This window comes from Myxine glutinosa, chromosome 9 (assembly GCF_964187855.1).
Source record: "Myxine glutinosa chromosome 9, kmMyxGlut1.1, whole genome shotgun sequence".
NCBI lineage: Eukaryota > Metazoa > Chordata > Myxini > Myxiniformes > Myxinidae > Myxine > Myxine glutinosa.
Genome location: NC_136269.1, coordinates 22255062 through 22279834, shown reverse-complemented (window position 1 = coordinate 22279834; position 24773 = coordinate 22255062). Strand labels below are relative to the sequence as shown.

At 43.4% G+C, this 24773-nt stretch overlaps 1 protein-coding gene across 1 annotated transcript in view; it reads left to right on the top strand.

Annotated features, from left to right (window-relative positions):
- DNAH9 (dynein axonemal heavy chain 9) overlaps positions 1–24773 on the top strand; it is a 241309-nt gene that overhangs the window by 59613 nt on the left and 156923 nt on the right. Inside the window, exons 18-25 of the mRNA XM_078785082.1 lie at positions 1415–1619; positions 10758–10977; positions 14910–15132; positions 15759–15925; positions 16223–16652; positions 19080–19334; positions 22366–22551; positions 23748–23878. Coding sequence (XP_078641208.1) covers positions 1415–1619; positions 10758–10977; positions 14910–15132; positions 15759–15925; positions 16223–16652; positions 19080–19334; positions 22366–22551; positions 23748–23878 — 1817 coding nt within the window. The remainder of the gene's footprint in view (positions 1–1414; positions 1620–10757; positions 10978–14909; positions 15133–15758; positions 15926–16222; positions 16653–19079; positions 19335–22365; positions 22552–23747; positions 23879–24773) is intronic.

The following is a 24773-nucleotide window of genomic DNA, read 5'->3' as shown; positions in this document are numbered from 1 at the left end:
GACCGATCAGTGGGATACAAAATACAATCTGGTCCTCCTGGCGGAGGTGTGAGCTCTACTGAGTGCCGTTCTCATTATTATTATCACCACAAGAAAAATGGGTATGTCACTTCAATAAGTACAGTATTACTGAATTAATTCAAAGACAGTGTGAGTGTTCTTACTTTTCCACTTATTACATACGAGTAAAAAGCCTATCAAAAATGACGGGTTGGAACAGTTTTATTCGACAGTACGGCCTCGTAAGCATGCCAAAGTCTGAAGCCTCAGCCTAGTGCCAGGTGTGCTTATATCTTTATTTATTAGACATCATACAGGTGTAAAGGAACACCCGTTTCACTCTACGCGCATTGCACATCACGTGCAGCAAATTTACCGTCCTTGTGCCTTGTATTTATTGTTATTTAAAAAAAAAAAAGCTTCTGTACACCGCCCTTGATGTTCGGTTTGCAAGCCACCGTCTACAATTCTAATAGAAGAGACATAATTACTCTTTTAATGAAAATGTTTTCGAGTTATTTTTATCCTCAAAAATAGACCGTAGTGAACGCACATTCGTGTGAAAAGATTGGCCTTTAAAACCTACCCTTATGAAGGGGAGAGATGTCTGTACAAACACACAAACTGCCATTGTGTTTTATATGGTAGATAAAAGATGCAATGCATACAAACTAAACAATTGCAATCGATTGCATTATCTCACAGCTGCACATGGTGGTGACTATCCTTTAAACATCTTATTATAATTCACCAAATGTCCGTCTGTCTGTTCGAAGGTACCGTAAAAACTACTGAACCGATCGCAAAGATATTTTGGGTGGATAATCCTGGGATCTCAAGAGTAAAATAGGCTATTTAGTTTTCCCAATTTCAGCTTTCATCTCCAGCATTCTCAGGTTTGGACTCCCGCATAACATTCGCGTTCACATAACGTTCATTGGTCTCATTGTGACGATGTTGTTTTCCCGCTGCACCGATCGCTGCACGGCTGACCGATCGAACTCGGTGACCTCGGACAAAGACCTTTTATAAGGACACGGGTTGAATTCCTGCTTGAGAGAATTCTAACCCATTTCAACTGAAGGAAACACGTATCGGGAGTACATACGACATAGCGATTGTGAACACGATTGTCGATCACGATTCACGATCACAATCATCACGATCATAGTGTATCGATCACTGTGGGACATTTGGTGAATTATAGTAAGATACTGTTTAGATTTTGATGATTTGCGTGTGATATGATTTCACGGATGTTTATCTGAATCGTTTAAAATAAAAAAAGCCTTCAATTTCTGATATTTTACCTCTTCATTTGGGCCTCCCAATTGAAGCCCCGCCCTTAGGGCGGGTACCGTTGCTAGTACATAAAATGAACCCATTAAAGTTAAATTAAACTGATGATGTTTAGGTGGAGATGGAGGAACAAGCAGACCTGGTAGAGATGTGTGATGACCTACGACAAAGGGTACACAGTGCGGCTGAAGAAGCATTGCAGGCTCGGTTGGTGTACCAAAAATATGCTTATCTGTGGACCGACGACCGTAAGGAAGTCCTAAGGCAGTTTCTGCATTATGGATGTGTCATTGAAGCTGATGAGGTACATCGTTTGGCCAGCACCAGCGGGTGAGTTGCAGCAGCACATCATGCACAGGGACATTATATACAGACTTGGCATTTAATATGGAATATTTTTTTGGTGGGGGTGAACTTACTTTTCAAGATGTCTTAGAACAAAAAGTTCATTGGAATTATGTCGAAATTATTCTAGATTTTGTTAATGTGACCTTTAAAAGAAACAAAAACCACATTTGATATTTCGAAACAAATAAATTGATCCTTGAAAGTGATGTAAACTGATATCGAACTCAATTCATGGACAGTACTGTGTTAAACTTCTCTACGTTTTCCAGAAATATCTCTTTATTTTGCACATTAGCCAAATTTTTTTAAAATAAAAACAAAAGTTAAATTACGACTGAGATTACGGACAGTAAAATTACAGTTCAGTACTTCGTGTAACCCCCACGAGCATTCAGGAGAGCACGTACACGTTGAGGCATGCTGTTCACGAGATTTGCCAAGGTTTGGACAGGAATCGCTTGCCATGCAGTGACAATACAAAAATAAAATAACCACATTTAGAGGCCATTTTTCCCCGCAAAGGGGAAAATCTTCATCAATTTTCTGGTCTTCATCAATGATCTCTCTGACTCTCTCGAAAATCCTCTCTATCTCTTTGCTGATGACTCCACTCTCTGCCGCTCCATTCCTCTTCCCTCAGATCGGCAGTCTGCTGCCTCCTCACTCTCTGAAGACCTGGACAAAATCACAGACTGGTCAAACAAGTGGAACATGTCTTTCAATCCTGACAAATCTCACACTCTTACTATGTCTCTCCGAAAAGATCGACTGGACAACCCTCCCATCTACTTTCTCAACAATCCTCTCCAAGAAGTTCTGTCGCTCAAGATTTTGGGTCTCACTATCTGCCATGATCTTTCTTGGGAAAACCACATTTCCAAGCTGGCCTCCAAAGCCAGTCGCCGACTGGGCATCCTCCGTCGTGCGAAGTCCTTCCTCGGCACACCTGAGCTCCTCACCACATACAAGGCTTTCATCCGCAGCTCAATGGAATAATGTTCTCCCCTATGGGCCAGTGCTCCTGCCTCACACCTAGCTCGGCTTCACGCTGTTGAAACCAAAGCTTTCAGAATTATTGGAATCTCCCGCGATGAAGCTATCTCTGAGGGCCTTTCACTCACTCACCGCAGGCAGGTCGGTGGTCTTTCTGTCTTCTACCGACTCCTCTCCGGCCTTGCACCCCCAGCTCTCTCTGTGCTCTGTCCCCCAAATATTCCTACAGGTCGCACAAGATCTGCCAGCAACCCTCTGATGGTTAAACTGCCAAAATCTCGGCTCTCTGCTCACCTTCACTCTTTCATTCCTCTTTTCTCCCGCCTCTGGAACAAACTCCCTCACTCCCTTCAATCCCACTCCTCCCTCCAGGTCTTTAAAACAGCTGTTCACCACCATCTCTTATCTTCCCCCATCCAAAACCTTGATCTTTTCTACCCCCGCTAATTCACCCCAGATCCACCTTGTTTGAAATTCCAACTTCTTTCCTGGAAGTCCTGGCAGTGTCCATATGTTTTATACCTCTCCCACCGCCCCCTTCCCATGCCCCCCCCCCCCCAAAGCCCTCGCCCTCTCTCAGATCTCTCGATGTCTCCATGTCTCTCGGTCCCTGCTCTCAAATGTTGTGTTTGTGTCCTTCCCCCTCTCTCCCCATCTTGTCTACCGCTCCCGATGTTATATGTTTTATGTGTCGGTTTGTCTTTCTGTGTGATTAATGTTCGCTCTTTCACGAGCCTCGATCTTGTATACAAAAAAAAAAAAAAAAAAAAAAAGCGGGGGTTGGCCTTTTTCGGGAACCATGGTTGTTGTTGTTTTTTGGTCCCCTTTTTGAAGCAATGTTTTACGGCCGGATGCCCTTCCTGACGCCAACCCTTTTTGCCGCCTTTAACGACAAACAGTGACAATAGCCTGCTGCAATTCACGCACAGAGGTCGGCTGCTGGTCCAAGTGGTCGATTTGATGCGTTAATTCTGCCCACAAGTTCTCTATCGGATTCATATCCGGGGACATGGCAGGCCACTCCATATGCTCTACACCACGGTCAGCAAGAAAGTGTTGGATCATGCGAGCACGATGAGGCCGTGCATTGTCATCTTGGAAGACAAAGTTTCCTCGAAAGGCTGCACGAGCAAATGGAAGCAATGTTTCTTCGAGAATGGCCCTGTACTTGAACTGGTTCAGGTTTCCATTCAGAACAACCAGGTCAATTTTGCCCCCTGCATGAAAAGCAGCCCAAACGGTCACCCCACCACCTCCAGCTTGGACTCTTGGCACTATACAATCTTTGTTGTAGGCTTCATGCACTTGTCTGCCCACTCGGACGTGGCTATCTTGACGATAGACCAGAAATCTAGACTCATCACTGAAGATCACGTGATTCCAGTGTCCTGGCTGCCATTGATGGTGCTCTCTGGCCCACTGCAATCGGCGCTGGCGGTGTTGTCTGGTCAGGCGTGGCTTTCTCAGGGGATGCCTGGCACGATAGCCTTCTTGAACCAGTCGTTGGTTGACTAGCCTTCTGGATACAGGCACATTTGTCAGTTGCTGCCACTCAGCCCTAAGCCGATTAGCTGACTTGGTACGGCCATTGCGGACTAACCGGTGCAGCTGGCGATCATCCCTCCTTGTGGTTCTGCAGGGACGTCCTGGCCTCGGTATTGGAGTTGGGACACCCCTCTGAGCATTTCGTTTCAGGATCTTTGACACCTGACCTTGAGTGATGCCATACTGCCGAGCAATAGCACGCTGTTTCATGCCGTAATTTCGTAAAGCCACCACTCCATGACAAACAGCATTGTCGAATTGACAGACCATCTCCAGAGGAAGCGGCAATAACTTTTGGAGACGTGCAGCAGTTGTTTTCCACTAATACAGAACGCAACAACCCTTGTATACCCGACTGTGAAGCCAATCATCAAATGCACCTGTATGTACATTTTGCCATGCCACCTGTGATATAATCCTGTTGTTGACTTCTTGCTGCGACAGACAATCAGTGACATGGTTCTTTTAACAAATAAATCGCCAAAGTGTAAAAGAAACTCACCAGATTGATATACTGAGTTAAGAAAGTAAACCCAAGTCAAGAAAAAATATATATTCCATATTAAATGCCAAGTCTGTATTTGTTGGTTATGTTGACCAAAACCTCACCCCATAAATTGCATTCAATTTCCATTTATTGTCCACTTTAAAAACAAAAATCACACCCATGTCCATTTTTTGGGCATTTTATTTGGCATTTTTAATATCAAATAGGCAAGGCCTAGAAACAAACCCTTTATAATTACCCTTTAGAATTCCCCTTTAGAATTCCCCTTTAGAATGACCCTTGAGAATTACCCTTTAGAATTAACCTTTAGAATCGGCCTTTAGAATCGCACTTTAGAATTACCCTTTAGAACCCTCTAGAATTATCCTTTAGAATTGCCCTTTCGAATTACCCTTTAGAATTACCCTTTATAATTATCCTTTAGAATTAAGCTTTGGAATTACCCTTTAGAATTACCCTTTAGAATTACCCTTTAGAATTACCCTTTAGAATTACCCTTTAGAATTACCCTTTAGAATTACCCTTTAGAATTAGCCTTTAGAATTACTCTTTAGAATTACCCTTTGGAATTACCCTTTTGAATTACCCTTTGGAACCCTCTAGAATTATCCTTTAGAATTGCCCTTTAGAATTACCCTTTAGAATTACCCTTTGGAATTACCCTTTGGAATTACCCTTTAGAATTACCCTTTAGAATTACCCTTTAGAATTACCCTTTAGAATTACCCTTTAGAATTACCTTTTGGAATTACCCTTTGGAATTACCCTTTAGAATTACCCTTTAGAATTACCCTTTAGAATTACCCTTTAGAATTACCCTTTAGAATTACCCTTTAGAATTACCCTTTAGAATTACCCTTTAGAATTACCCTTTAGAATTACCCTTTAGAATTACCCTCTAGAATTATCCTTTAGAATTGCCCTTTAGAATTACCCTTTAGAATTACCCTTTGGAATTACCCTTTGGAATTACCCTTTAGAATTACCCTTTAGAATTACCCTTTAGAATTACCCTTTAGAATTACCCTTTAGAATTACCCTTTAGAATTACCCTTTAGAATTACCCTTTGGAATTAAGCTTTGTAATTACCCTTTGGAATTACCCTTTGGAATTACCCTTTGGAATTACCCTTTGGAATGATGCTTTGGAATGATGCTTTGGAATGATGCTTTGGAATGATGCTTTGGAATGATGCTTTGGAATGATGCTTTGGAATGATGCTTTGGAATGATGCTTTGGAATTACCTTTGGAATTACTCTTTCGAATTACCCTTTAGAACCTTTTAAAATTACCCTTTAGAATCCCTAGAATTTACCTTTCGAATTACCCTTGAGAACCCTTAGAATTTACCTTTAGAACCCTTTAGAATTATCCCTTAGAAACCTCTAGAACTACATTTTAGAACCCTTTAGAATTAAACCCAGTGGGTTAGAAAGATTCTTGTTCTTCAATTTTTTGAGAGATGGACATAGCCAAATATTGAAGTGGCTTCACCACTTAAAAATGGAAATTTTACATGTCAAAAAAGCTGAAAAGCTCCATTGAATCACTAAATTTAACCAAATAAAATTTGTACTTAAATACTTTAAAAACGCATAAGATATTTAAAAATCAATAAAAAGGCGTCAGCACAAACCAAATCTCAAGCAATTAACATATAACAAACAAAACACCAAAACATAAACATTAAATACAAGTTCACAAACACAGACTAGGCATGAAAACACTACAATAAAACGTGTACATTACACACGGACATTAAACACTAAAAGGAACTTCATAAAACCAAACATACAAATGCAGAACGTCTACCACGTACAGTAATATCAGCCCCCTCCCAAGCCATGCAAACCCCTTGATTATCATGATTAATTAAAAACTCTGACAGAATGTGGAACAAAACAATTTAAACTACAGGGTGTCCACAAAGCCACGCATCATAGGCAAAACATTTATTTGCAAGGTTGTGTACAGCAGTTGTTCGAAATATGTCCCACCAATCTCAAAACTATTAATTTTGAATAAAGTTAATAAAACCGTGAAGGATAAAGTTATAAAATCTGAAAAAAAATTACATTAAAATATAAATACATTAGATAAATTAAATAATTTCCTATGATGTGTGACTTTGTGGACATCCTGTAGAACTGCGAGCAGTGATGATAAGCTTCCAGGCAAAATGGCCACCATACCACATGACTGAATTCAACGTCATAATTTTCAATATATTTTCCTCATGGGTAGTCGATCATATCTGTAAATTTTGGTTTGGATAGGTTAAGCGGTTCTGGGGATATAGATTTTCAATTTTTTCCATTAAATCCAAGATGGCCACCATACCACGTGACTGATTATGTCATTGTTTTTTGTTTTTTTTGCTTAAATTCAAAATGGCAGCCAAACCACATGATTGATGACGTCATCGTTTGCAAATATTTTCTCCCATCGGAATGTAAACACGTGTTCCAACTTTCGTATTGATCAGATAAGCAGTTTCGGAGAAGTGGGTTTTTTAAAATCTTTATTTTTAAATCCAATATGGCCGCCAAACCATGTGACCGAGGATGTATCTTTCCGCAAACTTTTATCCCCATGGCTAGGCGATCATATTTGTAAAATTTCACTTTGATCCGTTCAGCGGTTCTGGAGAAGATGTTTAAGGTTTATGACATCATCGGCAACGGCAGCCAATGTAAGTCAAAAATGCAAAACAAAATTGATGATTCACTAAGTTACATTGGTATCTACATATAATGAGCATGTTTCATAGAGCTAGCTATCAGGGATTTTTCGGAATTGTCTCCACAAAATGTTTGAGAATAATAATCCTTACAAGAACAATAGGTTTCCGGTGGGAACCTCACGAGAAGCCGAATAACGTTGTTTTACATCAGAGGGTTCTTGGTCTTGTCCCTGATCTCATCCAATGATGGTTATTGTTCAGTGGATGCTCCTTAGCCTGTATTATGTCGTTAACCTTAGTTACAACACAACTGAGACATTTATTTGTTTAATGTATTATTATTATTATTATATCAAATTTTTTTCTCTCGGTGCTTACCTACTTGGTTAGCTATGCTTTGCAGCTTATAATGTCTTATTTTAAACTCCTGAGACTTTTAAACCACACAATACATCCATCAATAACGGAGATATAAAATACCATCATGAAGGTCCAATCAAAATTCAATGACAAAACCTCCTTAAGAGGTACAATTGTTGTTGACCCATTGAAACAGGTGCCTTACAGTGACCTGCCCATGTGACTTTATCTGACATACCTGTATGATTGGACAAATGCCAATGTCACAATTAGCAATGGTAGCGGGAATAACCGTTTTTTTGTTTGTTTTGTTTTTTGTATACAAGATCGAGGCTCGTGTAAGAGCTAACATTAATCACAAAAAAACAAAGGGACACATAAAACATATAATAAAGGGAGCGGGAGACAAGACGGGGGGGAGAGAGGGGGAAGCACACAAGTACAACATTAGAGAACAGAGACATCGGGAGATCTGTGGGAAGGAGAGGGCTTGGAGAGAGGAAACATGGGAAGGGGTGGGGGGTGTGGGAGAGATATAAAACACATGGACACTGCTAGGACTTCCAGGAAAGAAGTCGGTATTTCAAAAAAGTGGATCTGGGGTGAATTAACGGGGGGTAGAAAAGAGGTAAGGGAGGGGATGGAGGGGGAACAAACACCAGAAACAGATTTGACCAGATGCCACCAGGATTTGGAGGAGGGAGACAGGTTTGAGAGTTCAGTCTTGAGAGTAAAGAGATATTGTTTCCTGGCTCTCCTGAGGGTAGACACACTTGTTCCGAGCTTTGTGAAAAGAAATGAGATTGCCTTTAGTTGGATTTGCCTTCCATGAGGTGAAGGCAAGTTGTTTCAGGGCAACTGCCTCACCACAAGATTCCGTGTACCATGGATGGGAGGAAGGGTATGACAACTGAAGATGAGATGGGATAAATCTGTGCATGAGAGAGAGCAGTTTGCTTTGGAAGAATTCCCAGGAAGAATTGATGTCAGAGGCAGTGGAGATGGGAGACCAGTCCAGATGATTGATGGCTGCTTGAAGACCGCGCCAGTCGGCCTGAGTGAAATGCCAGACTCGTCGACGCTGAGGAGGCTCTCTGAGAATGGCCAGAGAGATGTCCACTTTAACAAGCACATGATCAGAAGAACCGATTGGAGCAGAAGAAGAGCAGCAGACATTAGCAGGGAAGTTAGTCATAACCAAGTCTAGAAGAGAAGATACTCCATTGGCTGAGATCCGGGTCGGGAAATTGACAGATTGTGTCAGTCCCAATGAGTCGCAGAAGTCCTTTGCTGAGGTGCCATGGCTGGTGAGAGAGGAACTCACACCCAGCCAGCTGGCATGACAGTTGAAGTCGCCACATATGAGGAAGAGAGAGTTGGGATGAGTCGATAGAAGTTGGTCCATGTTGTCAAACAGGGAGATGTAAATGGGGTCATCACTGTTTGGAGGACGATACAGAACACATATGAACAAAAGGTGGGAGCGGAGAGGAAGCCGTAGCCAGAGGTACTCCTGGGGGTGGGGTAGAGTGAGGGCAGGGCAAGCAGAGTGAGGAAGAGAGTTTTTGATAAAGATAGCAACCCCCCCCCCCCCCCCCCCCTCCAGGACGAGGCTCAGGTCTATCATACCGGAGGAGGGAGTAACCAGGAAGAGATATTAAGGAATCAGAGACATCTTGAAGGAGGAAAGTTTATGTTTTAAAGCAGATCACGTTTGGTTTGTCAGAAGCAACCTGTATGGAGAGATTAATCAGGTTTGAGCAAAGGTCCCGGATGTTTGAGGTCCATACCATTAAGAAAGAGGGAGGGGGAGCATCGGGTACAAGACAGGGGAGGGGAGGTGTAGGGTAAGATGAGGGAGAAGAAGAGGAGGAGGTCGGGAGAGCTGTTGATAGTGTGTCAGAGATTGCAGAAGAGTTAGAAGAAAGGGAAGGATGAGGAGGACAAAAGGTTTGATGGTGATGGGATGAGGCACAGTGAGGTGTTGTTTGAGGGGGGCAGAGCAAAGTAGAAGGTTGGAGGAGGTGGAGGTATGTGATGTAACGGAGAGGAAGTGGGGAGGAGGCAGCTTTGAGGATGAGGGGGGAGGGGAGAGAATTGGAGAAAGATAGTAGGGGGAGGAGATTAGAAGGGGAGGGGTGGGGGGAGTTTTGGAGGGGAGGGGTGATGGGGGAGTTTTGAAGGGGAGGCGTGAAGGGGGAGTTTTGAAGGGGAGGGGTGAGGGGGGAGTTTTGAAGGGGAGGGGTGAGGGGGGAGTTTTGAAGGGGAGGGGTGAGGGGGGAGTTTTGAAGGGGAGGGGTGAGGGGGGAGTTTTGAAGGGGAGGGGTGAGGGGGGAGTTTTGAAGGGGAGGGGTGAGGGGGGAGTTTTGAAGGGGAGGGGCGAGATTTAGAGGAGAGGGGCGAGATTTAGAGGAGAGGGGCGAGATTTAGAGGAGAGGGGGGAGTTTAGGAGGGGAGGGGCGAGGGGGGATAATTTGAAGGGGGGGTAGTGAGAGGGGATTTTTGGAGGGGAGGTGTGAGGGGGGAGTTTAGTAGGGGAGGTGTGAGGGGGAAGTTTAGGAGGGGAGGGGTGAGGGGGGAGTTTAGAAAGTGGATGATTTATGAAAAACGAACATTTATTACAAGCAGGGTTTATTGTGATTTTTAATTTTTTGTCTCTTTTACTGTATTTCATGATCAAACTGAAAATAAATGGATTTTCAAAATGAAATAAGCAAATTCATCACAAAAATGATAAAATACATTAAAACGTAAAATTATATATTATATTGTCGAGCAATATATTTTTAGTAATGGCGAATTATAAATTGAAATTGGGACGGCAACATCTTCATCCTTGGCCAAACTTCAAAGATAAACGCCTTTTGTCGAGGCAACAATGCTGAAGGAAATATTCCAAAGGTATATCAATTCCATTCCATATTGATAAAGCAATTCCATCTGTGGAAGCTGCTCAATTTGTTTCTCATATAATTGTATGTATTATTGTTTTGTGTTGATAGGACTTTAATGGTGGGAGATGAAGCTCTCACAGAGCGCCACCCAACTATGGAGCGGTTCCGAGAGCAAGTGGACAGCTATGAACGTGTCTGTAATGAGGTGCTTCACCTGGAAACTGAAACTCGGATCCATGGTTGGCTACGACTAGACACAAGCTTGGCCAAAGCCTCCCTTCTGAATATTGCTTTTCAGTGGAGTTTCATGTTGAAGGAGTATCTGCTGAACCACGTCTCTAGCAGGTGGATCAGAATTTTGGACTCGACGAAATGTTGTTGTTTTTTTGTATATAGTTTTTTAACTCAACTGGACTATGTCCAGCTGAGTTTTTGTCGACACCCAGTGTCCGTCTGTCGTCTGTCTGTCTGTCTGTCGTCTGTAAACTATTCGACGTCTATGCTCTAAAAGTCACAAATATTGATGAAATTTGATGAAACTTGTTATGCAGCATCTTTAAGACATAAACTAGTTTGGGATTGCATTTGGGCATTGCACGCCCAAAAATGGGCGTGGCAGGGCGGCCATAATGAAAAATCAATTTTTGTCATATATTTTTAGCACATATAAACTATATCGTTTGTGGTTCTATTATGCATATTCTAACCATATTGATGGTGTTTATTAGACCATATTGATGGTCTAACCTAACCAATCCCTGGTGTTGGGCTAGCGGCTAGGGTGCCGGCTTTAGGATACCTACGATCCTGGGTTCGAATCCCGGTCGATCGCTGAATTAATGCCAGGGGGGTTGACTCAGCCTGTCATCCTTCCGAGGTCGGCTAATTGAGTACCAGTTCACTGGTAATTCCCTGTTTGTCGTTAAAGGCGGCAAAAACGGTTGGCGTCAGGAAGGGCATCCGGCCGTAAAACATTGCTTCAAAAAGGGGACCAAAAAACAACAACAACCACGGTTCCCGAAAAAGGCCAACCCCCGCTTTGCAGGGAAAAATGGCCTCTAAAGGTTTTTTTTTTGGGTTTTTTTAACCATATTGATATAGACCAGTTGAGTTCAGGTTCCCTGGAACCTCTAGTTTGTATGAGCCAAGGCTGGTGTAAGAGCTACAACAATTATCGGATCAGGATGCACGGAACAAAACAGTAGCGAGTGGGGGGAAACACCAACAGCAGTGTTGAAAGACAAATTAGAGGAAGACTTGGACAAATAATGGGCGTGGGGAGGAATGAGGAGTAGGGAAGGACGCTGGGGTAGACAAGATGGATACAGAAGCAAACTCTCAGGAAGGAAAAGCTAAAATTTGGAAGGAGATGGGTTTGAGGGTTTGGGTTTTGGGGTGGATAAGGGGTGATGTGATAATGGGGGTAGAAAAGATCACGGTCTTGGATGGGGGTGGAGGGAGGTGATCGGAGGTGGGGTTAAACAGCTGTCTTGAAGACCTGGAGCGTAGAATGAAGTTGAAGAGAATGTGGAAGTTGGTTCCACAGGTGGGAAAAAAGAGGACCAATGTGTGGAGGTGAGTAGTGGTTCTGGATTTTGAGTTTCACCGGATGGTTAGGCGATCATATTTGTAATTTGCCATGAGAAAGTGATAGGTACATAGACTCAGCTTCATCGTGGGAGATTCCAATAACCGTGAAGGCCTTTTTTTCTGTGGCATAAAGCTGAGCAATGTATGATGGAGGGGCACTGGTCCAGAGAGGAGAGCAGTACTCCATCGAGCTGTGGATGAGGGCCTTATAGGTGGATAAGAGTTCAGTTGTGCCAAGGAAGGACTTTGTATGACGCAGGATGCTGAGTCAGTGCTGGCTTTAGAGGCCAAATAGAAATGTGGTTTGCCCAAGAAATATGGCTGAGAGTGAGAACCAGGAAGGAGTTTGAGTTATTGAACCTCCTCAAGAGGATCGTTGAGAAAGTAGATATGAGGATTTGCCAGATTGTCCTTTTGGAGAGAGATTGTGAGAGTGTAAGATTTGTCTGGATTGAAAGACAAATTCCAAGTGTTTTACGAGCTTGTGATTTTTCCAAGGTCTAAAGAGAGGAAAGAGGCTGCCGCTTGTCTTTCTGAAGGAGGAGGGATGTCACGGCAGAGGGTGGAGTCGTCAGCAAATAGATAGAGGGCATTTTCCAGAGAGTCAGATAAATCATTGATGAAGATTAGGAATAGGACTGGGCCCAGAACACTGCCTTGGGGCACTCCAGCCTTGACAGGGAGAGGAGATGAAAGGATTCCATTGAGAGCCACACGATGGCTACGAGAGTAGTGGAAGTCGGTCAGCCACGTGCTCAGTTGGCCTTGGATAGCATAGGTGGAGAGTTGGAAGAGAAAGGCAGGATGCCAGACTACCGTATTGAAAGCTCAATATATATTTGTAGAGATGGCCCTGAACTCATTCATGTGTGATATTGAGGGCCTCCATCCATTTTTGGTAGAAAGGAAGCAGGATGTCCAAGGTAATGAATGACCTGGTCTGAAACCAAATTGGCGATCTGAGATGAAGTTTTTGGAGAAAAGGAAAAGGGAAGGATTTCATAACCTTGACTGTGATTGGAATGAAGCTGATAGGTCTGTAGTTAAGGGGATCAGTTTTTGCACCTTTTTATATAATGCAATGATGGTGAGTTTCCTAGCAGATGTAAGATGACCTGGGACAAATAGTAAGATGAAAAGGGCAGAGAGAGGATGTGCAAAAGCAGCAGAGTGGGTTTTTAGGCCATGTGAGCTGATGCCGTCTGGTTCATTGCATAATCGGAGTCGAGGGTTGCCAGAAACGTTACCACCTTCTCGGGTGCAAATGACACAGGGTCCAGGAGCAGTTGGGTACGACTGGGTACGGAGGGTACAGAGACCAAGGAGTTGGGGGCTAAAGATCTGGAAGTAAGCACAGGAATTGAGGAATTCATCCTTCTCACAAGAGGAGATGGTGTGGTGCCATTTGAAGAGAGGGAAGAGATGGAGGGGGAACATAGAAGGGGTAGGGTTTGAAGGACATGGGCTTATAGGAGATGTAGAGGAGGTAGGGGGTGTTACTGGCGCTATTAAAGGACGTGAAAGGGGTTTGATTGTCTTGTGTAGAAAACCTCTGCAAACTGGACTTCTCAAGATTCCCAAATTGGACAAATGGAGACAAAGATCATGAGATGTGTGGGTAAAATTTTTTGTTGAATTCAAATGATGTTTGTGAAGAAGAAGACTAAGAAGAAGGGCAATAGGTCGTGGTGTAAAAGAAGAACGTGGGAGGTACTCCTGATTGAGAAATATGTAAAGTGAAGCCTTTTAACATGTTTTAAAATACTTTTAAAGAAAGAAGGAAGAAGCGTTTACATTCATTGAAGATTCAGTTTGGAGATATTGAGAATAGGGAGAAATAAAGAACGAGTTCAAGAAGTACTGTAAGAAGAAGAAGAAGAACCACCTTTAGAGGCCATTTTTCCCCACAGAGCAGGGGTTGGCCTTTTTCGGGCACCGTGGTCCCCTTTTTGAGGCCATGTTTTATGGCCGGATGCCCTTCCTGCCACCAACCCTGTTAGTCGCCTCTTGCGGCACACAGGGAATTACCAGTGAACTGGTACTCAAGAAGTACGAGCAGAAGGATATTCAAGTAGTAGAATGAGATCATTGTGGAGTTTACTTATTTTTTTATTTTTTGAAGCAAGGAGGGGAAATAGTGTAATATTGAGGAGGTAGAAAGTACAATATTTGGTTAAAGAAACATAATGAGGATCATGGTGACAAAAGGGACACATAATGATAATTATCACGCCGGCTATCTGAGGAGTAGGCCTTGAACAACACAAAGTATAATTTGACAAATACAGCACAACGAAGTACGATTTAACACGGAAAATTGGACGAAAACACAAACAGAAACACAGGGACGAAAATGTACATGATAGAAAAACACGACAGACCCGGTTCGGAAAACTACGCTTTGATGAGATGGAAGCAGCAGCTGCAGCTTTGACCAACACGTGATGAAATCCCCGAACCAGAAGTGCAAAACTTCTTGGCGTAAGACTTAGTAAATTTATTCACAGCATTTACAGTGATGTGCTGGCAATCTAAGATCAAATTTTGTTAGAAGGAGAGCTGTTTATAAGAATGGTTGACGCTCTCGATAACATTCTTAGCAAATCGCTATAACTTCATTACCCTCATAAGATAGATAACTTGGTGTGCTCTACATATCGTGCTTACACCTTTTGATATGTTGGCAGCCTCAACGACCTTGAAGCCTTTGTAGAATCAACTGAGCTTGGAATTGCCCAACACACGGAGCCAGACGACCTCGAGGGACTTCTGCAAGTCATGGGCCACCTCCAATCTGTGAGAGAACGAAAGATCTCCATGCATGACGTGTTTCAGTCTCTGAAAGATACACTTGAGATGCTTCAGACATATGGACAGGAGATGCCCCAAGCAATACACCAGCAGCTTGAGGTGCCATGTGTCTTCATATCGTTATTGTTTATTAATTACCAATGGTTAAAAGTGCATTTGCTACTTTCAACTCGGAGCTGTAGAAATGTCAGGGTGTCACTGTTATTGACAATAATATTTTTAAAGACTATTATTTATGACAATAATAGTCGTGAAAATTTTCATGGGGGATAACATAGGCTATGTGGCCTTGGCTTCACACAGGAGTGTTGGGGGTGGGGAGGGGGGCATAAATTATATATGTAAATGTGCACCGTGTAGCGCCACCTGGTGGTGGTGGCAGAGGGTATTACAATTTCCTTTTTTTTTACCTGGACAACACTGAGATGAAAGCACTGTTTGTATGGGTAAATTTGTCCGCCTTCCTTCCCCCTCCAAAAACAGAGGGGCCTGTCAAAGCCCCCCCCCCCCAAAAGATGTATATGTAGTATATCTCTCCCCTCCCTCTTTCCTACCCCTCCCCTTCACCTCTTCCCCTTCCTTTCCTTCCCCCTCTCCCTCCTTTTACCTCTCTCCTCCTCATCACCCACTCCTCCCGTTTCCCCCCTCCCCGGGCAAAGCCGGGTACATCAGCTTGAAGTCTGATGAAAGGAAAAAAAAATAGTCTGGTTTTGTGTATTTCTCAGGTGTTACCAGGCCATTGGGTTGAAGTTCAGCGCCAGGCTGGGCTTGTGCGGCAGCATTTGGCTCCCTTGCAAGCTGAACAGGTTGCTATACTGCGGAAAAAATGCAATTCCTGTGAAGTGCAGCAACTTCACTTTCGCAAACGTTTTCAGCATAAGGCACCCTTCAGGTAAGGCCCACCAGATTGGTGCTGTTGACTCTCTTGTAGGCCACTATGGGTAAACGACTCTTGCTCTTCCTCAATGAGGCTACTTTTATGGATACATAAAAACAAAATAAGGTCTTTTGGGCCTTCTGGATATTTTGGGTTAAGTATTTCAGGGTACAGCTGTGGCTGGCGTCAGGTCAACTGTCTAACCAATGGGTGAAGAGCGCACATACATAATCGCAAGCACTTGCTCCATTATATATGGATGAAGGGATTCCTTCTTACTTGTATTCCAATCACATTCTTCTTCTTTTATAGATATGACTGTGTGAAGCCGTATAATTGGCTCGACCTCCTGAACCAGGAGATGGCCAAACTGGAGGAAACATTGAAGACATTGATTGAGTCATCAGTGCTCTTTGAAGTCGGAATGCCAGACGGACAAAACCTTGAGCTGTGCCGATATGAGGCTTGCTTGCTCAAGGACCTATGGGACATTATAAATGTGGTGCGCAGCAGCATGGCAGCTTGGTTTTCAAGTCCCTGGAAGAAACAAGATCTTGAAGCTCTGCAAAACATGTGCCGGCACTTCGCCAATGAGTTGCGAAACTTGGACAAAGAAACACGTGATTGGGACGCCTTCTTAGGACTTCAGCAGGAGATCAAAACAACGTTGGCTGCGCTAAGTGTTCTTTCAGAACTCCAGAGCCCTGCCATCCGGGATCACCATTGGCTTCAGCTCACGCAGGTTATTATCTATTTCCACAAGTATTACTTGATTATCTTGTTTAATTTCTGGTTATGCAGCACCTGGTTGCTTGTTTGCATCACTCCTCGGGTATAGGTATACGGCTCATGCAGTGCTCCCCAAAAATCTGGACAGGAATTTCAAATTTAGCCATTACTAACACGACTTCACTTCCTCTTTTCCAAAGATATCATGGGATCTATAGTGTCTGCCACAGGTAATGTTAGTAGATAGGACAGCCAACTATCATTCCTTCCAAAAGATGGATGAGAAAATGTATATGCCGTAGACCATAGTGATTAAATATTGTTACGCTTGTGGGGGTAGGCATGGAATACCTCAGGAAAATTCAGAATGTGTAGGTTTTAGTATGAACCGTGTGACGCGAAGAAGAAGAAGCCATCTCGATGTACATAAGCAGGGTAAATGTTCAGGTTAAGAGTGTTTTTTTTATTTGTTTGTTTTTGCTTTTTTGTTTACAAGATCGAGGCTCGTGTAAGAGATAACATTAATCACAAAAAAAAAAAACTGACACATAAAACATATGATAAAGGGAGTGGGAGACAAGATGGGGAGAGAGAGGGAAGCACACAAGTACAACATTAGAGAACAGGAACATCGCGAGATGTGTGAGGGAGAGAGGGCTTGGGGGGAGGAGGCATGGGAAGGATGGGGGGGGAGGTGGGAGAGGTATAAAACACATGTACACTGCCAGGACTTCCAGGGAAGAATTCAGTATTTCAAGAAAGTGTATCTGGGGTGAATTAGTGGCGGTAGAAAAGATCAAGGTTTTGGATGGGGGAAGATAAGAGATGGTGGTGAACAGCTGTTTTAAAGACCTGGAGGGAGGCGTGGAATTGAAGGGAGTGGGGGAGTTTGTTCCAGAAGCAGGAGAAAAGAGGAATGAAGGAGTGAAGGTGAGCAGAGAGTTTTGATTTTGGCAGTTTCACCATACGAGGGTTGCAGGCAGATCTTGTGCGACCTGTAGGAATATTTGGGGGACAGAACACAGACAGAGCTGGGGGAGCAAGGCCAGAGAGGAGTCTGTAGAAGACACAAAGACCATCAACCTGCCTGCGGTGAGTGAGTGAAAGGCCCCCGGAGTTAGCTTCATCGCAGGAGATTCCAATGATCTTGAAAGCTTTGATTTCAACAGCGTGAAGCCGAGCGAGGTGTGAGGCAGGAGCACCAGCCCAGAGGGGGGAACAGTATTACATTGAGCTGTGGATGAAAGCCTTGTATGTGGTGAGGAGCTCAGGTGTGCCAAGGAAAGACTTCGCACGACGGAGGATGCCCAGTCGGCGACTGGCTTTGGAGGCCAGCTTGGAAATGTGGTTTTCCCAGGAAAGACCATAGCAGATAGTGAGACCCAAAAGCTTGAGTGACAGAACTTCTTGGAGAGGATTGTTCAGAAAGTAGATGGCAACCCTCTTCTGGTGAAACTGCCAAAATCAAGACTCTCTGCTCACCTTCACTCTTTCATTCCTCCTTTCTCCCACCTCTGGAACAAACTTCCATGCTCTCTTCAGTCCCATTCCTCCCTGCTGGTCTTTAAAACAGCTGTTCACCACCAACTCTTATCTTCCCCCATCCAAAACCCTGATCTTTTCTACCCCCGGTAATTCACCCCAGATCCACCTTTTTGAAATACCGACTTCTTTCCTGGAAGTCCTAGCAGTGTCCATTTGTTTTATGCCCTCCCCCCCTCAAAGCCCTCCCCCCCTCCCATGCCCTCTCCCTCCCACAGATCTCCCGATGTCCCTATTCTCTACTGTTGTACTTGTGTGCTTCGCCCTCCCTCCCCATCTTGTCTCCCACTCCCTTTATCATATTTTTTATTTGTCCGTTTATGTTTTTTTGTCATTAATGTTAGCTCTTACACGAGCCTCGATCTTGTATACAAAAAAAATAAAATAATAATAATAATAAATATATAAATAAAAAATAATAATAATATATTTTTTTAAATTAATTTGTCTTCTTCATATTATCATAATAAAGCTTTGTTGAAAGTTTGATGACAAAACGCAAATGGTAAATTGAAATTTCAGGTCAATTGGATGAAAATTTATGATTTTATGTGACGCTGACCAGTGACCTTTTGACAAAATTATTAATTTGCATCCTCCATATTGTCATAAGCTTTGGTGAAAATTTGATGACAATAGCTCAAATGGTAAAAACGTTACGGCCCGGACACACACACACACACACACACACACACACACACACACACACACACACACACACACACACACACACACACACAGTGATTGCAAAACCCCGTCTCCTGCTGTGCAGTGGATGGGCTAACAGTAACAACCCTTGACCATGCAATGCCAATGAGAGTATTCATGTGAGCACAGCAAACCTATTCTAGAATTCCCCATCCACAATCTTCTGTATCCTTTTGTTTGTCTTTCACAGGCCACAGGTACACCTCTCTCCGTCAACCAAAATACCACCCTGGAAGCTCTGCTTGGCCTGCGATTGCATGAGCGTGAAGATCTTGTCTGGACCATCGTTGACAGGGCTGGGAAGGAGATGGCTATTGAAAAGGTTCTTGACGACTTGCAGACCACCTGGGGTGCCATTGCTTTTCGATTTGATCAGCATTCTCACAGTGACGTACCTTTGCTGCATTATGATGAAGAACTAATTGAGACTCTGGAGGATAACCAGGTAACTGCAGAAAGTCTTGAATCGGTTCCCAGATAGCAAATGCAATTGAATCAACACTGAACTCATTTTGTCAACATTAGTTCAACACCGATTCAATTACACCTTGCTACCTGGATTCAACGAACAATACATAATATCATCTTCGGTTGGTGCACCTTGATTTAAGCAGAAAGTGCTACAAAATAGCTTAAGCTGGGATTTTCAATCGGGAGTCAATTCATTATATATTTTTATTGGGCAGTTTGAATATGAATTGGTGGTGGAAGTAATGCTTCTCGTAAAAGGAGGATACAGATTTGTATGTAGTTGAACTGAAGATGATTGCCCTGCCTGTGAAACACCAGGATGACAGGTTGTTGTTTTTAATACGCGGTCGAGGCTCGTGGAAGAGCTCGTACTCGTACACTGAACAGATCAGGACCCAACAGGACAAAAGGAACAGTTCAGAGAGGCGGAAACACCAACAGCAGAGCTGAAGGCCAAGACAGAAGGAAGCCAACACGCAATGGGTGTGGGGAGGAATGGGGACCAGGAGAGGATAGATAGGGTGGACAAGATTGATACAGAAGGAAACTCTCAGGAGAGAAAATCTGGAAATTTGGAAGGACGAGGGATTGGGGTAGGTTGAGGGGGTTAATAAGGGTCGAAAAGATTATGGTTTTGGATTGGGGATGATCTGAGATGATTGTTTACAGCCATCTTTGAGCCCTACAGAATCCATGGGGATTGAGGGGGGGGGGGAGGGGGACAAAGCACGGAAAGAGCAGAGGGGGAAAGACCAGAAAGGAGCCGGTCGAAGAAGACAGAGACCACCTCCTGCCTGTCTGCGATGGCGAAGTGATCGATAATCCCATAGATTCAGCTTCATTGCCGGATATTACAATAAGATTAAAGGCCTTGGGTTCCACAGCTTCAGGCTGAGCAAGATTTGAAGCATGGGAGCCATTCCAGAGGGTGGAGCAGTACTCGAGGCCATGTATAGGGGTTCAGATGTGTCAAGGAAGGACTTTGTACGACAGAGGATGCCTATAGTCAGCGGCTGGTTTCAGAGGCCAAAACAGAAATGTGGCACGAATAACCTCCTAAGCCAACATGAGTATTGACCTCAAACGTATGGAAACTACCATAATTGGGAAGTTAAAAGAAAAGAAAATTCAGTCGGTAAGAAATATAAGGGCTGTCGGGTTACCAAAAACAAATAATTACTTTCATTTAAATTATAAACTTGCTTTCCATTGGCCATTCAGTATCAGAAGAATGCATTTCTTTTATTCCCCGATGATACATAACATGATGCTCGAGACAGCTACATTGTTGCAGATAGAGGGAAAAATAATTATGATTTCCCATCGTATTGTATGGTAATGAAAACGAGAAGTGGAATTTTGGGTGAATTAATTATATATTTGTAAGTATAAATTTTAAAAATCGCATCCGCAATTCCAAACTCCTGACAGAAAACATGCAGTCAAACTTTGATTCTTATTTCACAATTCTCGTGTTGTGGTTGAAATGAGAATCGTTTTACCATCAAGGTTGCCCATAAATTTGACTCCCAGTAAAACTGAACAGTGATTATTATATTAACTAGCAGAGTAACTGCCCCACTGGCGATGTTGTCCCAAGCGTACGACATGTTTTTCTTGACATGTCGCTTTATTTGGGCAGTGTATAGGCAACAGACCGCTGCCTCGATCGCTCCCGAAAATATAAAATAACCCGGGTTACGTACATGAAGCAAAACCATGCTCACTGCGTGCATCATGGTTATGCAGGTGGGATGATTCCAATTGTGTTCTCCCATAGGCTAACGCCAGAGGCCTAAAGCCTGAAGCTTGAGGCCTATGTGAACTGTCACCTTCACAAGGCCCATGATGCCTTTCGGCTCAAACCTTCTGATATTTGATGATGCTTTTTACAGTCGCTTAGGTTGTTTTACACTGAACGGAAAGCCTATAGGGAGGGCATGGCAATTGTGAATATGACACTTCCCAACATGATTCCCATAGCACCAAAATGGCAGATGTATCGTATGATTTTATTTTTCAGGTTACAATTGTGGGTGGCGTCAGGCCAGCTGTCCAACCAATGGGTATAAAGCAGACAGATACATGCATGCATACATACATACATCCTGCTAGGGTGATGCATCATGCATTGTGTGTTGTGCCGTCCGTCGGAAGAACGTTAAGCTGGAGGATCCGTGGGCCAACACTGGTTCTCGGTGGATGTTAAAGATACCACGGTGTCTTTCACAAAGAGTTGGCGAATTATCGTCGGTACCCTGGCAAAGTAAATTTCTGCCCAAATCACCTTCAGTTGAACGTGATTCCTGACTACGGTAGCCAATTCGTGGACGACTTGGTCCCAAAACGTTCCCTGCAAGAAGGTGCCAATAATTGGGGCTTTGTTTCTTGCTAGTTTTCACCATTAATTGATAAAAAAATAATTGTCTAATGAAATAATGTAATAATAATTCTTCCCCCATCCAAAACCTTGATCTTTTCTACCCCCGTTCATTCACCCCAGATCCACTTTTTTGAAATACCAACTTCTTTCCTGGAAGTTCTTGCAGTGTCCATGTGTTTTATACTTCTCCCACCCCCCTCCCCCTTCCCACGCCTCCTCCCCCCAACCCCTCCCCCTCCCACAGATCTCCCGATGTCCCTGCTCTCAAATGTTGTGCTTGTGTGCTTCCTCCTCTCTCCCCATCGTATCTACCGCTCCTCTTATTATATGTTCTATGTGTCCGTTTTTTTTGTGTGATTAATGTTAGCTCTTACACGAGCCTTGATCTTGTATACAAAAAAAAATGCAACAAAACTATTGCAATAAAATGTTTGCAATAATTAATGCAATACAATTTTTTGATTTCCCAAACTTCGCTTGTCTCATGTGGGTCAGCTCTACGTTCTTTGTAAATTTTAATTTTAAAATGCTAATGGGCCTAACAGCATCCTTTCCTAACAATACATGTAATCTTAATTTCTATTTACCACTTGATGTAACTCTTAGGCCTATCTTATTTCAGGTGCAGTTACAAAATCTCATATCCTGCAGACAAGTTTCCCTCTTTGTGGACGAGCTTTCTGCTTGGCAGCAGCAACTTGCTAAAATGGACGCAGCGCTCTCTGCTTGGTTTGAGGTACAGACAACCTGGTCTCATCTCGAGAGTATATTCATTGGCTCTGAAGACGTACGCTCCCAATTATCCGAGGTCAGTATTTGTCTGCAGAAGGAATTGCATCTGATGAACAAGTACGCACAGCTTACTCATGTATATGTAGTGTTACGGATTCGTCACTTCTGTTGTTGTGGTTTTCATCCACTGTTAACATTTTTGATTCCATGTACTATTATTGTTGTCGTTTAAGGGAAATAGAGATTACTATTTTCAAAAGGTAAAACAGTTAATGTTTTAAATGAAACCGGAACCGGACGACGAGGAAGAGGAAGAGGAGGAAGAGAAGGCGGAGCGAGTGAGTCGGACAAGAAGCCGAGCTGCTTCGAGGTCTGGAGCGAACGATTAGCGAACGGGGGTCACGAGTGAACTTTGGGTTTCCCGGGAAATGGATTCCTGCGACAGAGTTGTCATCGCTGTGACAGATAAACCTGCGTGACAGGTTTTGCGGTTGATTCCGGAGAGAATCATCAGAGTGCCGTTACGCCACGAGAACGGGCCGTCGGCCATTTTTACCTCGCGCAGGTTTTGCGCTTCGCTCAAGGTTTTTCATCTCGCTTCAACCATTTTCACCGCATTCAGACGTTAATCTGGTGTGTGTGTGCAATGTGGCTTTTGAGTGGGAAATCTGCGGTTCGCCGAGTGGGAGCCGTGGAACGTCCACACCCGAGGGTGTGATTTCCCAGTCGCCTTGAGGGCACCTTTGCGCAGCTTTGGCAGCGTGACTGTGACTGTCATCCGAACGGGATTCTGGTCTCGATTAGACATCGTTCTGACGATTACTGGAGCGGATCGACTTTGGCTTGATGCCGGAATAGAGACATTGGGAATGTTCTTCTTTTCGCTCACTTGGAGCACAGTGAGTTATATTGTACGAACCTGATGGTACCATCATAGGGAAAATATATTGGTTGTACAATTGATTACTATTGTTGTTGTACTGTTATTCTTGTGTGATATTAATACAATACTTGTTTGTTGGTAACAATTGGTGTGGTTTCACCATTGATCTTTGACATACAGAATAACACATCTTTCTGCCGTGACTCCTCTCGGGGCTCGGAGGTACACCGTGACCGGGGTTTGGGGAGGAGCACGTAACAGTAGCATACGGTCATTTCCGTTGTTCTAAAATCACGACGGTCTCATCAGATTTATATCAGATCTCGTAGGAAATCGGAGGACATTTTTTTCAAAAACAAGTCTAATTGTTGCATCACCATTGTCAACAGGATTCTTGTTGTTTTGAGTCAATTGACGAGGATTTCCGAGAGTTGGTGAACAGCATAAAGGAGACGCCTAATGTGCTGCAGACTATGACCAGGGAGGGTCTACTTGAAAAGCTTGAAGACATGAAAAGCAGGCATGTTGATGTTCTTGATCACGTTTTCTTTGTACAGAAACAGGGGCAGACTGAACAAGCTTGTATTATCAATACTAGGGCATGCCCGTACTATATATATATCTAAAATTATATCCCCCCCCCCTCTATTTACATGAAATGGTTTGGTCCAAAGCGAACGGCTTGCGAGTACGGTGACAATCCCCCCCCTCTATTTACATGAAATGGTTTGGTCCAAAGCGAACGGCTTGCGGAGTTTGGTAAAGAAATCGCCATAACGTGCACAAACGCGCAGGAAAGCGAAAGAATCGCAAATTAGTTTTAATTAGTTTTAAAACATAGTTTAACGCCAACATAGCGGCAACATAGTTTGCCAACGTGAAATAAATGAATACGCTCTCAAATGTGCCGTCCGAGGCAGAGTCTGTTCGGCACGTTCGGCACACGTGATAGCTCGCTGCTCTCTGATTGGTTGAATCGTTTTTTGGACATAGCTCGGTAACTACTTGTCCGATTAATATGAAACCTTGAAAAGGCACATCCTCGGGTCCCCAGCAATATACCTGGCAAGTTTCAAGTATATCGAACCCGTGGTTGTCGAGAAACAGCGGTCACAGACATACAGACATACATGCATACATACATACATACATACATACATACATACACACAGAGATTACTGGAATTATAGATAGATAAAATTGCCAACAAAACCAGCATTGACCGAGCACCGGTGCAAGGACAGATATTGATTAGAAATATATAAGTGCAAGTTTTGGCCTATGTTTACTTACTATCTATATGTGATGTTAGATTATATTGTATTGCAAAAACGCATTACTAACTCGACCTTGAGGACATAACAGACTGCTTCTACATTCAGGGAATTCACTACCTTAGGTGGTTTGCTACCAGC